Source organism: Nyctereutes procyonoides, unplaced genomic scaffold (genome assembly GCF_905146905.1).
Source record: "Nyctereutes procyonoides isolate TBG_1078 unplaced genomic scaffold, NYPRO_anot_genome, whole genome shotgun sequence".
In the NCBI taxonomy this organism is placed as follows: Eukaryota; Metazoa; Chordata; class Mammalia; order Carnivora; family Canidae; genus Nyctereutes; species Nyctereutes procyonoides.
Window position 1 is genome coordinate 10062755 of NW_026575021.1, and position 15484 is coordinate 10078238.

At 43.3% G+C, this 15484-nt stretch overlaps 1 protein-coding gene across 4 annotated transcripts in view; it reads right to left on the bottom strand.

The window, feature by feature from the left end:
* The window catches only part of CWH43 (cell wall biogenesis 43 C-terminal homolog), a 60141-nt gene that overhangs the window by 19303 nt on the left and 25354 nt on the right, over positions 1 to 15484 (bottom strand). For all 4 annotated transcript variants that reach the window (XM_055339067.1, XM_055339046.1, XM_055339055.1 and 1 more), the window contains 4 exons: positions 13932 to 14011; positions 6218 to 6323; positions 5012 to 5147; positions 2531 to 2680 (listed from right to left, as the gene is read on the bottom strand). In XM_055339067.1, the coding sequence (XP_055195042.1) occupies positions 2531 to 2680; positions 5012 to 5147; positions 6218 to 6323; positions 13932 to 14011 (472 nt within the window). The remainder of the gene's footprint in view (positions 1 to 2530; positions 2681 to 5011; positions 5148 to 6217; positions 6324 to 13931; positions 14012 to 15484) is intronic.

Genomic DNA, 15484 nt, shown 5'->3' on the forward strand with positions numbered 1-15484 from the left:
ATAGAAAGTTAGAAAAGGTAATCCTTCCCCTCCTCTTTTCCAAGCACATTCTGAGGGCTATATTTAGTCTCTTTTAAGTCTATTCTTTACATTTTGGAGGTTGGAAGGAGTTGAAGAGGTGGGGGGGGGAGGGGGCAGGGAAGCAAAGGAAAAACGGGAAGGGGTATATTGAGCTGTTTCTTAGGTTAAGACCTTGCAACTTCACACATAAAAATGCCTATTTTTTTTAAAAAAAAGCCAAACCCAATGCAATGTAAGGTCAGTGGAATGGGTTGTGAATGCCTGTCATTGCTACATGAAAATTATTGAGAGAAACAGAGGCATTTCTCTAAACAGCTTTTGAAAGAGATATGGCCCTTCAGTATCACCTGTCCTCTAAACAGACTGCTCGGGGCACCTGGGGGCTCAGCGGTTGAGCATCTGCCTTTGGCTCAGGGTGTGATCCCAGATTCCCAGGATCGAGTCCCACATCGGGCTCCTTGCAGGAAGCCTGCTTCTCCTCCCTCTGCCTGTGTGTCTGTCTCTTTCTCTGTGTGTCTCTCATGAATAAATAAATAAAATCTTTTAAAAAAATTAATAAACACCCTTTTCATTTCTAGGGAGACTAGCAAGGGTGCGGTGAGCGAATGGTTCACGTAATTACATTTGGATGGTTTATGTTACTAAGCTCTGACTTAGTTCAGAAAATACTCAAGTATGCCTTCACCGATCCGCATAATGCTGTGAGAAATGGGAAAATCAGGGTAGCAGACACATTGGCTTTGTTTTGGTGAAACATAACAGTACAGTGGTGGGGTTCCACCGTCCTGTACGTCACTTTAAAGCTCTGTGGCTCTTGGCATTAACGTGGACAGCACCTCTATGCCCCGTTTTATAGCACTTAGGTTAGTGTTTTCTTGTTTTTTTTTTTTTTAGGTTAGTGTTTTCAATTGTTGTCACAGAATGTCTACTATGGCAGAGTATAAATTACGTGACTTTATCTTTTATGATCTACGGTTGGCATCATTCATGATTTATTCAGTATGAAGTCCCTGGTTGTAAATGTTGTCCTTTGGGGATAAAGCTCATTCCCTATTCCTCGTGTCCTCGTATAGGACAACTTGCTTAGAAAACCACGTCTGAAAAAAAAAAAAAGAAAAGAAAACCACATCTGGGGATGCCTGGGTGGCTCAGTGGTTGAGCATCTGTCTTTGGCTCAGGTTGTGATCCTGGAGTCCCAGGATCGAGTCCCACATCAGGTTCCCTGAATGGAGCCTGCTTCTCCCTCTGCCTGTGTCTCTGCCTCTCTCTCTGAGTCTCTCATGAACAAATAAATAAAATCTTAAAAAAAAAGAAAGAAGAAAGAAAGAAAGAAAGAAAGAAAGAAAGAAAGAAAGAAAGAAAGAAAGAAAGAAAGAAAGAAAGAAACCATGTCTGGTCTCTCTCGCCTTTTGCTTTTTGGGCAGACTTTCCTAACTAGTTGAGTTTGGCAGAATTAACTGGGCATGCTCGTCTCAAACCTTGCCTCTCTCTTCTCCTTGGAACCTGCCAGTTTGCACACAGGGGGTTTCTGGCATTTTCCCTCTACCAAGGGGGCAGTTTGACGGCGCAGACCTTGCCCCTACTGGTAGGTCTGCTGCTCTGGGGGAGTTTCATGTGTTGTTGGTGGATGTATTCATGCATACGACAGTTTGCATTGTTGGCGGATGTATTAAATGCAGGTCCATGTGGACACACTTAAGCCATATCACCCACATAGGTTTATCAGAATTAAGAGATATTTTGATCTCCCTGCCAGATTCCCCTGCTTAACCATCAGTGGACTGTGAAGACATGAGGGCAAAGGGAGTATCAGTCCCCTCAAATCCCAACGGTAATAATCCTGTAGGAGAAGGATATCTCATTTTTCTGTAGTCTGGCTTAGCACGCGGTCCCAAGTGTGAGCCGGCTCTGAGTTGGGTCTGCCCAATGCCTTGCTTCATGACCCTGCTGGAAAAGCCATCTAACCTCCCTCAGTCTAGAATCTTTATCTGTAAAATGGGGCTATAATGGTACTAACTCTGTACAGTAATGCACTTAGCACAGCACCTGCTTGGCCACTGCTGGCCAACACGGCCATCGTTGTTGGCCCGTACCATCCTCTAAGGGCCACCTGCATCTCAAAGGTTTCTATGCCTTATTTTTAAAACCAGCTACACAACTGGGGCGACTGGGGCGGTTAAGCATCTACCTTCAGCTCAAGGCATGATCCTGGGGTCCTGGGATCAAGTCCAGCTCCCTGCTCAGTAGGGAGTCTGCTTCTCCCTCTGCCTCTGCCCCTCACCTCTGCTTGTTCGTTCTCTCTCTCTCTCTCTCTCTCTCCCCCTCTCTCCCTCTCTCTTTCTCCAATAAATAAAATCTTAAAACACACACACACACACACCAAAAACCCAGCTACATAAGGAAAAATACTTTGGGAGAAAAAAAGAAAGGTCAATGCATGGAAATCCAAGTAATATATTAGTGATATTTCTTGGCTTCGTGTACTATTAGAAAGATGAAAGAAACCCACTCATGATTCCCAAAGTGTGTCACCACAAAATCCAGCAGCTTGTCCGCGATGCTAACAGTCAGTGTTATGGCTGGTGCGATCTCGCCCTCTGGTGACGGGAGAAGGTGATGCTCTGACTTCACAATCGGGTATCGTGACAAAACCATAATCCTGCATTGGAACGAAAAGAAACACATGCATCGGGGTCGGTCCCTTTTATACCATGGAGACAGGACTAAGCACATGTGTTAAAAAAACAAAACAAAACAAAACAAAACAAAACAAACACCCGATGTGTTGCCATGCAGGCAAACCACCGAGGGGCACCGAGCGAGCGGCACTAACGTGCATCGGCTCGACAGGGCGACAAATCTCTGCTATTTAGTGTGTCTCTCGGTGTCGCTAAGCACAACGCCATCAACTCTGTTTCAATAAATGCTCTGGAGACACCAAAAGGGTAGAATTGGTAATAGCACGAAATCCATTTTCCTCGCATTGTTACTCTGGCAACGTGTTGCGTAAACCATTCTAATCTTGACCAACCCATTTAGGAATGTTCGATCTTGCCAGCAAGAGCTCGGAGTAACAATTTACAGGATCAGAAATTGCCACCTGCCCAGTAGGATACACACACCGTGTCCTATCCCCCCCCCCCCCCCCCCCCGCACCGAGCCAAGAGCTACATATTCGGAAAGGATGAGCCGAGCTCAGGCCCGAGCCGGTGCTGCTCCCGGGCTGCGGGCGGCCTCTCCCGGCAGGAGCGTCTCTACGGCGAGGCCGCCGCGACCTACACACGCGTCCAGCGTCCACACCCCGCCTGGCCCTCCGGGCTGCCCGGGCCTCACCTGACTCTCCAGAGGCTTCTCAAGTTGGCCCAGTTGGGCTCCCCTGCCTGGTGGTTCCCTTCCCATTAAGCGGCATCATCTCTACCAGGTGTTCAGGTGAAAAAGGTAGATGCTGCCCTTGTGCCTTCGCGGCCCCGACACCTAAAGCCTCAGTTAAGTCCCATCAGCTCTGCTCCTAAGGAGTTCCTGAGTCGGCCCCCTTCTGTCCACGGCCCCGGCTCCACTGTCACCTCTCACCTGTGCCAGCGCATCCATCTCATCACCTGTCTCCCCGCTCGCTCCCACTCTTGCCCCCAACACGCTGTTTCAGGAACAGCCCGAATGGTTTTTTAAAAATGTAAATTGGGGGGCACCTGGGTGGCTCAGTGGCTGAGCATCTGCTTTTGGTTCAAATTATGATCCTGGAGTCCCGGGATCGAGTCCCGCATGGGGCTCCCCCACAGGGAGCCTGCTTCTCCCTCTGCCTGTGTCTCGGCCTCTGTGTGTGGTGTGTGTGTGTGTGTGTGTGTGTGTGTGTCTCATGAATAAACAAATAAAATCTTTAAAATTAATAATAATAGGGGGGATCCCTGGGTGGCTCAGTGGTTTAGCACCTGCCTTTGGCCGAGGGCACGGTCCCGGAGACCCTGGATTGAGTCCTGCGTTGGGCTTCCTGCAGGGAGCCTGCTTCTCCCTCTGCCTGTGTCTCTGCCTCTCTCTCTCTATGTCTATCATAAATAAATAATAAATAAATAATAAATAAATAAATAAATAAATAAATCTTTTAAAAAATAAATAAAAATAAAATTAATAATAATAGGGCAGCCCGGGTGGCTCAGTGGTTTAGCGCCACCTCCAGCCCAGGGTGTGATCCTGGAGACCCCAGATCGAGCCCCACAGCAGGCTCCCTGCGTGGAACCTGCTTCTCCCTCTGCCTGTGTCTCTGCCTCTCTCTCTCTCTCTGTCTCTCTCATGAATAAATAAATAACCTTTTAAAAAATAATAAAATAAAATGTAAATCAGATCAGATGGCTCCTACCTAAAAACCAGCCAATGGTTTTCCATCAGAACTGAAGTCCTCAGTCCTCGGCATGGACTAGGTGGCTCTCTAAGATTAGGGGCCCACCCTCGACCTCATTTCTCACCAGCTCCCCCTCAGCGCCCCTCTTCAGGCCCAACAAACCTGATCCCGCCTTGAGTCTTTACACGGCGGGTCCCCCCTCTTCCCAAGGCTGGCTCCTGGGTCCTCATGGCAGGGTCTTCTCACAGAGACCTTCCTGACCGTCCCCCTGCCCCTCCTCCCCAGTCGCTTTCCTTTTCCATGTAGTGCTTGTCATGATCTCAAACTCTTCCGTATTTCCATGTGTCCGTGTTTATTTTCTGTTTCTTCGCGTTAGGAGGTGAGCCCCAGGCAGGCAGCATCAGGCGAGGCACGCTTAGTGCTGTAACCTCAGCTCCTACAGTGAACGGTTTATAATGCTGAAGAACTGAAAGTATCCAGCAACAGGGACACCTTTCAAACAATCACGGAATATGCGTATCTTCTGCACCTGCCCATCCCCCGCAGGAAGCACCCCAGGGGTGTACTCAGAGGGCTCTGGTATGACAACATCAACTCTCTACTGGACGGGAGCCCAGGATGCCTGGTCTTCAGGGCCTTGTCCCAACATTCACTTACCCCCAGGTGTGATCCCTCGTGCTTGGGCCAAAGTCCGTATAGAAACCCAACTTCTCCCCTAGCCACATGGTCAAGTCATTGTTCCCGATATAAGGCTTAGAAGCATCACTCTCCAAAATCGTTATGAAATCTGCACCTATTCAGGAACAGAAATGCACATAGGGATGAGCCACAGCTGTGCAAAAACAAGTAGCAAAACTTTATTCTTAAACCCTTTGCCTTTCCTCATAAATCAAAACAAAACAAAACAGAACCCCAAAGTCGTTTCTAATGAGTCACTCAAGTGAAGTGGATCAAACCTGAGCTACAGAAGGAGTTCCCACCCCCACCCATGTCAAGCGTACTTAAAACACGGGACACCCAGAGGAAATGCAGGAAAGGATAAAATCGTAACTTCTAAATTTTCAAATGCTTTTGACACCTTTCCCAAAACTTCAAATAAGCACAATCCCTTTGTCAAATACTCAACTGCTGTGCAGGAATAATAGAGTGGTGTGCAACAGCATTTTATTGCTGGGAAAACACCTCCGTGGTGCTGGCACAGAAGTGAGTTTCCTGGTTTCTACAGACCCCGGCCAGATGTGCCTCGGAGGCCTCGGAATCAGGACGAAGGACCATGGAAATTAGGTTGTGGCATTAGAATCAACAGACCCCCAGCAGTTTCTCAGGAGACATGCTTATCATTAGGGATAACACGTTTGCGTGTCTTGCTCCACGCTCCACGTAGTTGAGTGACGAACCAAATACCCACATCTTTTAAAGGATGCTACGTATGAAGACGAGCGGCCCAGGGCACAGAAACTTAAATACTGGCCCTTAGGCTCTTAAAAGCAATCTGCTTCACAAAAGAGCATCACTCTGACCCACTCTGCCTTTTAATGTGGCTGCTTTCTGGTATCCAACAGTGGGTCCCCAAGCAACAGAAGCCACCAGCAGGAGGATCTCGAAGAGCGAAGGCATGACAAGAATTCCCTGCAGATACTCAGTATGAGGCTTTGTTCAGAATCGAATGAATTAATTGCTCTCAAAGACAGATGTGGTTATAGAAACTTAATCCTTCGGCAGCTGCCTACCAGAGTAGAGCCTTTTTAAGAGATTAGTTTACGACCCAGCAAACCCTCCTCCTATGACTTATGATCTTGTTCAAAATAAAAACATTAATAGTAGTCTCTCAAAGCCTGGAACTAATTCCAGTAAAAGGCTTACCTGTTTGATTGAGTAATTGAGCCGATCTTTCTAGACTGGACCATCCTTCATTGTCATAACCAAACCTAAAAGGCCAGATGGCGGCAGAGATCTCTGTGGCTGGTGCCTGAGGAGTGGTTTTAATGGTAATTTAAGATGACTGTGAACAATGGCAGTTTACCAAAATTCATATTTCAGCAAAAAATTTTCTTAGTGAATCTGCCCACATTTAATTCATGAAAATAAGGAGCTGTTTGCTAGGTGATACTGTCATAATAAATCTTCTGTGAACTTCTACCCAAAGCTTGCAAGTTAGGAGGACTATTTGGAAAGTGAGCGTCTGTAAGCAGCACTGTTTATAAAAAATCAGAAGCAACCTGGCTGTTGTTTCAATAGGAAAAATAGGAAAAGGTATAAATAAATGGTGTGACATACATAAAACAGAATACTACACAGCCCAAATAAGTAAGTTAGGCCTTCATAATCTCCATACAGATTAATTTACAGAGGTGATTTTAAGTAAAAAAAAAAAAAAAAAGTCAGTTGCAAAATATGTATGTCAGATGTCATTTAGGTAAAGTCAAAAACAATATAGTCTGGGGCTATATTGTAGGTAGTAACAAGATAAAGAAATGCATGAAAATGATAAGCATCATATTCTGGATGGAGAGGTTCCCCATGCACAGGAGAGGAATGAGATCACAGGGGGATGCACAGAGTCCTTCATCATAGCTACTAAGCAGTCTGCTGACTCTGAGTCATACATGCTGTCGCTCCCCTACTGTACTGGCAAGGCCAATGCTCAAGGGCACCGCCCCCTTTGAGAGTTTATCTTTTGGGGCCATGGGCTCAGTCAGAGAATCAGGGCCCAACCCTAAATGTCCATCTCAATAAATGCATACCTAACTGATCTATAACAGGGATCCTGAGAAAGAGTTTGGCTAGATTAGAAGAAATCCATCTTCACAACCGGAAAAACAACTCAAAGTGGACCATACAAGTTCAGGTTGAGAGAAAGGTAAGTAGCAACCTCTTTGCAACAGAAGGCCACCACACGTAAACAGCTCCCTGCGCTACCCGGCCCAATAAGCTGGGCTTCCCATCCTTACGCAGGAAAGGTCATTCAGTTTAGTGACTGTCATAGAAAGGGAATGGAACCACCAACAGGGATTTCAAGAGGCATGACTACATCCATCAAGCTATCCCTTTTCACATAATTCTATAGCAATAGTCAACTCCGGATTTCTCCGCTTCAAAACCTGTTATTCTCCTGTTCTTTCCTTGTCCGTAAATGCCACCACCTTCCATCCGGTTGCTCAAGTCAAAGGTATAAAGGTCATTTTTGATTCCTTCCTTCTCCGCATCCAGCAACATCTAATCCATCAGCAGATCCTATCAGCTCTACTTTCAGAATACCATTGACTCTGGAACAACAGGGGAGTTAGGGGCCTCCCTGCACAGTTGAAAATCCACGTGTAACTTCTGATTCCCTGAAACCTTAACTACTAACAGCCTCCTGTTGACTGGAAGCCTTACCAATAACACAACAGGCAATTAACACACATATGTATTATGTCCTGTATTCTTACAATAAAGTACCCTAGACAAAAGAAATGTCAATAAGAACATCACAACAGGGATCCCTGGGTGGCTCCGTTGGTTAAGTCTCTACTTTTGGCTCACGTCACGATCCCATATTGTGGGATCGAGTCCTGCATTGGGCTCCCGGCTCAGCAGAGAGTCTGCTTCTCCCTCTGCCTGCCTCTCCCCCTGCTTTTGCGCTCTCTCTCTCTCTCTCTGACAAATAAATAAATACAGTCTAAAAAAATCATAAGGAACAGAAAACACATTCACAGTGCTATACTAGAGCTATTGATACTATAAATTTACATCATCTGTTTACAAGATGAACTGTGGGTCAGGACGAGTAATGACATTGTTTTATACGTCACAAAACACTGTAGATGTTAAGGTACTACTAGCAGTAGACATCAAAAATGAAAAGATAATGTGAAAAAGCACTTCATATTTATTGCAGCTATGACAATTCATGCATTGATAATGAAGCAGCAGCAATATCAATAAGTTTGTTTTATGGTAACCTAGTGTAATCGATACGATTGCTTCACGGTAGCCGAGCCTATACACTAATGAATGAATTGTTATAAAAATTTTATGGCACCCAGTATTACCATCATAGTTATAAGGCAGTATTGCAAACTCTATTACATTTTTTAAAAACATTTCCCTGTAATAATAGACTGACACACGGGTTTTCCAATTATGGGGGTGGGGGCTGGCCTACTGTACTGTATTATAATTCACAGTAGGAAAACGAAGACGTTATTAATTTTATATTAAGATACACTCACCTTATGCCTACATAAGGATAGGCTGTCCCCTTCCACATGAGTCTTGTACACCGTGTTCTATGTGATGAATACCCAGGTGACAGTGCCGATGATGACACCAAAGGTTTCACACAATTCTCGCCAAATAGGTATTAGACGTTCACGCAAAGACACACACACACACGCATCCACAACAGATAAATTTATTTAGCGTATGGCATGGTGATTATTCGCAATCCATGAAGCGGAAGTGGATCATCATAAAGGCCTTCATCCTCATTGTCTTCACGTCAACTAGGCCGAGGAGGAGGAGGAAAAGAAGGGGTGATCTTGCTGTCTCAGGGAAGGTGGAAGCGGTGAAGGAGAAGGAAGGGGAGGCATGAGAGGCAGAGCCATTTAGCATAACTCTCTGGAAAAACATTGTGATTTTTGTCTGTCTTGCTTTTTCATGTCTCTGAAAATGTTTCTAGATGGTACTAATCCTTCTTCCACCATTTGCTTCCACCAGTGCCTTCATCATAGAAGGGTCCGTGGCATAAAAGAAGGGAAAAGCAGTCTTGAATAATTAGACCCTTTCTTCCAGATTATCTAGTGTCAGTTTGTTTTCTGGTGTTGCTCCTTCTAGATCTTCCTCGATGTCTGGCACTGGTGCAGAAACACTCGTCTCCATCAGGTTGTCTTCTCTTCATTTCTCGGGCATGGTGTCTGTTCGCTCTTAAATCCCTCCAAGATCTGCACCTCGAAACCCTTCAGCCTCCACCTTTTTCCCATTATCCACAATCCCTTTCATGATTCCCTTGATCAGCTCTGTCATAAATCCTGTGAAGTCATGTACAACATCTGGACACAGTTTACTCCAGCAGGAATTTATTGTCTTGAGCTTGATGGCTTTCACGGCTTTTGCTAAACAATGGCATCTTCAGTGATATAATCCTTCCAGACTTTCATGAGGTCATATCTGTCGGGGTTCTCCGCCAGAGCATTGACAATCCTTTCACAGAGTGCTGTGTGTAATGGGACTTAAAGGGCCATATAATCCCTGATGTAGAGGCTGAATCAGAGATGTGTGTCGGGGTAAGAAGACCACTTGGATGCCTTTGTTGTTGAACTCATGGGGTCCTGGGTGGCCAGGGGGTATCATCTCCTATCAAAAGAACTATAAAGGGCCGTCCTTACCAGCAAGGTACTTTCTGACTTCAGGGACAAAGTATCAGTGGAACCATTTCAGAAAAAAGGGTTCTCATTGCCCAGGCCTCCTTGTTGTGCAATCAAAAGACTGGTAGCTGGTGCTTATCCTTTCCCTTCAAGGCTTAGGGTTAGCAGCTTTATAGATAAAAAGTCCCCATCATAAGCGCAGTTGGATTTGCACAAAACAGTGGAGTTAGTGCATCTCTTCCAGTCTTAAATCCTGGTGCCATACTAATAGATGTCCTTTGTGGCATTGCCCCCCGCCCCGAAAAAAAATAGGACACTTTCACCTGCACTAAAAACCTGTTAAGGCAGATGTCTTTTCTCCTCAGTGATTTCCTTAAGAGTGTCTGGGAACTCTTGGTGGCTCTTGGTGGGCAGACACTACTTCTCCTGTTATCTTGACATTTCTTAAGCCAAACTTTGCTTTTTTTTTTTTTTAAGATTTTATTTGTTTATTCATGAGAGACACACACAGAGAGAGAGGCAGAGACACAGGCAGAGGAAGAAGCAGGCTCCATGCAGGGAACCTGACGTGGGACTCGATCCCGGGACTCCAGGATCACACCTGGTTTAGCAGGTGCTAAACCACTGAGCCACCCAGGGGTCCCCCATGCCAAACTTTTCCAAAATTAAATTCTCTAGCTTTAGATCCTTCGCCTTCCTTTGGCTTTAAGTTGTTATATAATGATTTTGCTTCTTCTCAAGTCACATTAGCCTAGAGGTTATGCCTTTCTTAGAGCAATCCTGCACCCACACAAAAGCTACATTTTCACTATGAGATAAAAAGGCATTTTGCACAAAGGGCCAGGTTTTTCGCACCTGCTGGTGTGGCTCCAGAGACAGCGTCACAAATTCCCTTTTCTTGGTTTACAGTGGTCCTTACACTGGATTCATTTATCTCAAGATGCTAGTGACTGCAGCTGCAGACCCCAGTGTATAGCGTATCAGGCAATTCAACTTCTTCTTGTCATGACTTTGCTTCTTGGGAGTACTTCTAGCATCACTAGTGGCAGTTTGTATGGGTCCCATGGCGTCACGCAAGGTCTAGGTATTGTTTACTATCAAAAAGATTTTACTTATTTACTTATTTGAGAGAGAGCGTGCAAGCGGGGGGTGGGGGGCAGACAAGCAGACTCCTCGCTGAGCCTGACACAAGGCTCTATCCCATGATTCCGAGATCATGACCTGAGCTGAAATCAAGACTTGAACACTTAACCTGAGCCACCCAGGTGCCCCAATAGACCACTTTTTACTGTAATAAAAAATTTACTAGAGGGAGGAACTGCTCAGTAGGAGATTAGCATCACACAGGATCTTAAACCGATAGAACGCTTGAGCTCACTGCCACAGCAACAGGAGGAGACTACAAAATTATTACAGCAGTACATTATGTACTACGGTTTAGTTTTATGCAGTTATGACTTAATATCTGCATCTTTAGGTTTGTTTACATTTCTCTCCCCTACAAATGTTGCCATGTAAGGTCTGCTTTTGTGTGTGCAAGTTCTGACACATTTTAACTAATTATGATAAATTTGTGTATACTTTATGGTAGCAAATGACAGAATAGACTAGTATCTACATATATTTTATGCATTCATAACATACCTTTTGCTGAGTTTTTTCACTATTTCTAGGCTATGTGATTTGCCTGCAAGTTTTTTCAACTTGTCGCGAATTTCCAGAAAATCTTCCAACATACGTATTGAAAAAAGTCTGCATGTAAGTGGATTGGCGCAGTTCAACTTCACATTGTTCAAGGGTCAACTATATATTCTAAGTCTGTCCACTTCTCTCCAACTCCACTACCCACTGCACCTCTCCAAACTTCCGTGGTCTCTCTCCTGGACAACTGAAAAAGCCTTGTAACTTATCTTCCTACTTTACGATCCATTCTTCGCAGAGCAGCCAAGTTTTTATATATATAACTTATCTCCCTACTTCTCCATACTCCCTGTTCCTACATATATATATATATATTATATTTATATATCTCTACATATATATATATATATCATCGATAGGTAGATGAATAGATAGATATAGATGTCATGTTTCTTCATGCTCCTGCTCAAAATACTCCATTGGCTTCCATTGGAAGAAAAATAAAATCAGGGTGCCTCACTGTGCTCTGTGAGGCCCTCTATGATAGGACCCTCCCCAGCCTCTCCATCCATTTTTTAAAAATTTTTTTTATTGCGGGATCCCTGGGTGGCACAGCGGTTTGGCGCCTGTCTTTGGCCCGGGGCGCGATCCTGGAGACCCGGGATCGAATCCCACATCGGGCTCCCGGTGCATGGAGCCTGCTTCTCCCTCTGCCTGTGTCTCTGCCTCTCTCTCTCTCTCTGTGACTATCATAAGTAAATTAAAAAAAAATTTTTATTGGAGTTCAATTTGCCAACATATAGCATAACACCCAGTGCTCATCCCGTCAAGTGCCCCCCTCAGTGTCCATCACCCAGTCACCCCCCCCCACCTCCCTTCATTTCCCAGAGTTAGGAGTCTCTCATGTTCTGTCTCTCTTTCTGATATTTCCACTCATTTTTTCTCCTTTCCCCTTTCTTCCCTTTCACTATTTTTTATATTCCCCAAATGAATGAGACCATATAATGTTTGTCCTTCTCCGGTTGACTTATTTCACTCAGCATAACATCCTCCAGTTCCATCCACATCGAAGCAAATGGTGGGTATTTGTCGTTACTAATGGCTGAGGAATATTCCATTGTATACGTAGACCACATCTTCTTTATCCATTCATCTTTCGATGGACACTGACAGCCTCTCCATCCTCACCGTCTACCACTCTTCCCCTTACTCACCAAGTTTCAGTCACACCGACCACGCTGGTGGGCCTCACACACACCATACTTATTTCCCCTCAGCCCTGTACAAGCATGCCCTCTGCCTGAATCCCTCACCCCTACCTCTGTGAATAATTGGCTTCATGTTAGCTTTCAAGTCTTGACTCAAGTATCATCACATCCACAGAGCAACCTTCTCTAACCACCCAGACCCCATCATTACTCTCTACTCCATAATCCTATCTGCTTCTGAGAAGCCTGATCTAAAGTGATCATCTTTATTTGTTCCTCTGAATACCATCTTTCTCCCCTACCACAATGTAAACTCCATCAGGGCATCAGTCCAACTTGCTTACTTCTGTACCCCTGGGACCAGGCACACAGAGATACTCAGCAAGTGTTTAGCAAATGAATGAACAAATGAATAAGAAGAACAGGTATTAAATCCAACTGAAATGTCTCCTTTTGTAAAGAGTTCCTGGCTGACATTAGGTATCTTTTCCTGACTGGCATTATGTTGCAATAATAACAACTAACAATTAAAGGACAAAAGAAAGAGACCATGTAATGAATTATTTACTTATTAAGAAAGAGTCACCAAACAAACAAACAAGCAAACAAACAAAAGAAACAGCTACGGAGTTCTGAATATCACTTTGTGAGATGCTGGAGTTATGAAGGTAAGAGAAGCATGGTCTCCATACTCAGTATAGCTTTTTATTTATATGAAAAGATCTGCCTAGTAATACAGAACACTAAAATTCAAAGTTAACCATCAAATTCTGCTTTAGCCAAAACTGTAACTCTAACTGCATTATGGAGCACATCAAACTTCACCAGAGCAGAGAAAAAACACAACACGGCAACTTACTCTTTCTTCTGCCTGCCTATCTAGAAGAGAAAGGAACAATAAAACATTTAAAACTATAGACAACAAGAGGGACGAGGGAGACGGGAAAACCTCCATGACCCATCAGTACACAAGCTACCCATAATCTTCAAATTCAAGAATTATCTACAAGATTATTTTTAAATCAGATGCTCATATTGTTGCCTTCAGCAATATCTGCCAAACAGTACAAAAAAAACATTATAAAAAGTTCTTTATTTCATAGTTTAGATATATTAAATCATGGAATGGAATATATAACTTCATACAACAAAATTATGAGCAGCTTGCCTTTAACAAATGGATTTATCCTGTCTCAAGAACCCAACTTCATGAAATAATTCTGTTATCAGCCTATGACCTAGGGGTTTAAGAAATGGTTTACAGGGCCCTGAAGTCATGACATGCAGATCTACAGTGCAAGCATAATGATAAAGTGTATAAATATGTGCATATGCATACATACCATATAAAATTCTGTATCAAAGTTTTTCATTACTTACCCCTTTGCCCAATTTATTCTCATAGGCTTTATGTCGTAGTCCTAATCCTAATAGTCCCACACCAACAAGCAGCCACAAAACTAAACAGAAAGAAGAAATAATTATTTAAAAGAAACTGGCTTTTCAAAAATGGGGGGGCAGGTTTTGGTAAATAACACTGCAATAAGCATAGTGGTGCATAGATCTTTTCACATTCATGTTCTCATTTTCTTTGGGTAAACATCCAGAAGAGAAGTTACCAGATCACGTGGTAGTTCTATTTTTAATTTTTTGAAGAACCTCCATACTATTTTCCATAGTGGCTACACCAGCTTGTGTAAATGAATGGATACTGAAGATGTGGGGTGTGTGTACACAATGGAATATTACTCAGCCATAAAAAAGAATGAAGTCTTGTCATTTGCAACAACATGGATGGATATAGAGGGTATTATGCTAAGTGAAATAAGTCAGAGAAAGACAAATACCACAGGATTTCACTCATAGCTAGAATTTAACAAACGAACAAAGAAAAAAGAGATTGAAAAACTAACTCTTAACTATAGAGAAAAACTGATGGTTACCAGAGAGGAGGTGGGTCGGGGGATGGGTAATATAGGTGATGGGGATTAAGAATACTCTTGTGTTGGGGTGCCTCGGTGGCTCAGTGGGTGAAGTATCTGCCTTTGGCTCAGGTCATGATCTCAGGGCACTGAGATCAAGCCTCACATCAGGCTCCCTCTCCCTCTGCCTGCCACTCCCCCTGCTTGTGCTCTCTCTCTCTGTCAAATAAATAAATAAATAAATAAATAAATAAATAAATAAATAAATAAAATCTTTAAAAAAAAAGAACACTCTTGTGTTGAGCACTGTGTAATGGATAGATTTGTTGAATCATCATATTGTGCACCTGAAACTAATATAACACTATATGTTAATTACACTCGAATAAAAAAATAATTTTATGAAATTATTAAATCTATTAGCCAAGATTTTGTGCAAAGGAGAAACGTCTAATTCCTGGGTTAATTTTCATGTGTGACATGTATGCATAACTGATCCTTGCAACTCAGGTTTCAAGGAATCTTCTCTGAAAATGTTCCAAGGACCATGAGCTTAAAGTAAAAATAAATCATAAATATATACAAGAAATAATACACAAGAAAATACTCTCCATGAGCAGAAACCAGCAAGAAAGAAAAGCCTGTAAAGTCAAACTCACAAATACTTCAAATATTGGAACTTTTAGAATCAGAATACAAAAAAAGCATGCTTATTAACCATGGGTCAAAAAATAAAGGAGGGTATTCAACAGGGTGACTAAGGAATAGGAGATTGATGATCGGGAAAATCTGTGAAGAAATAAAATAGACTTCTAGAAATAAAATTATATGATAATTGAAATTAGAAACTCAGTGGGCAAGACAGGTAGCAGTAGACAAAGCCAAATGGAGAATTAGTGCAAAGGACAGTTTAAAATCGAAGGTAGATACTATGAAAGAGGTTAAGGGACATGGAGATGATAATAGGAAGATCCAACACAATCTAAGTGGAGTCAGAAAGGAAGAAGAGAA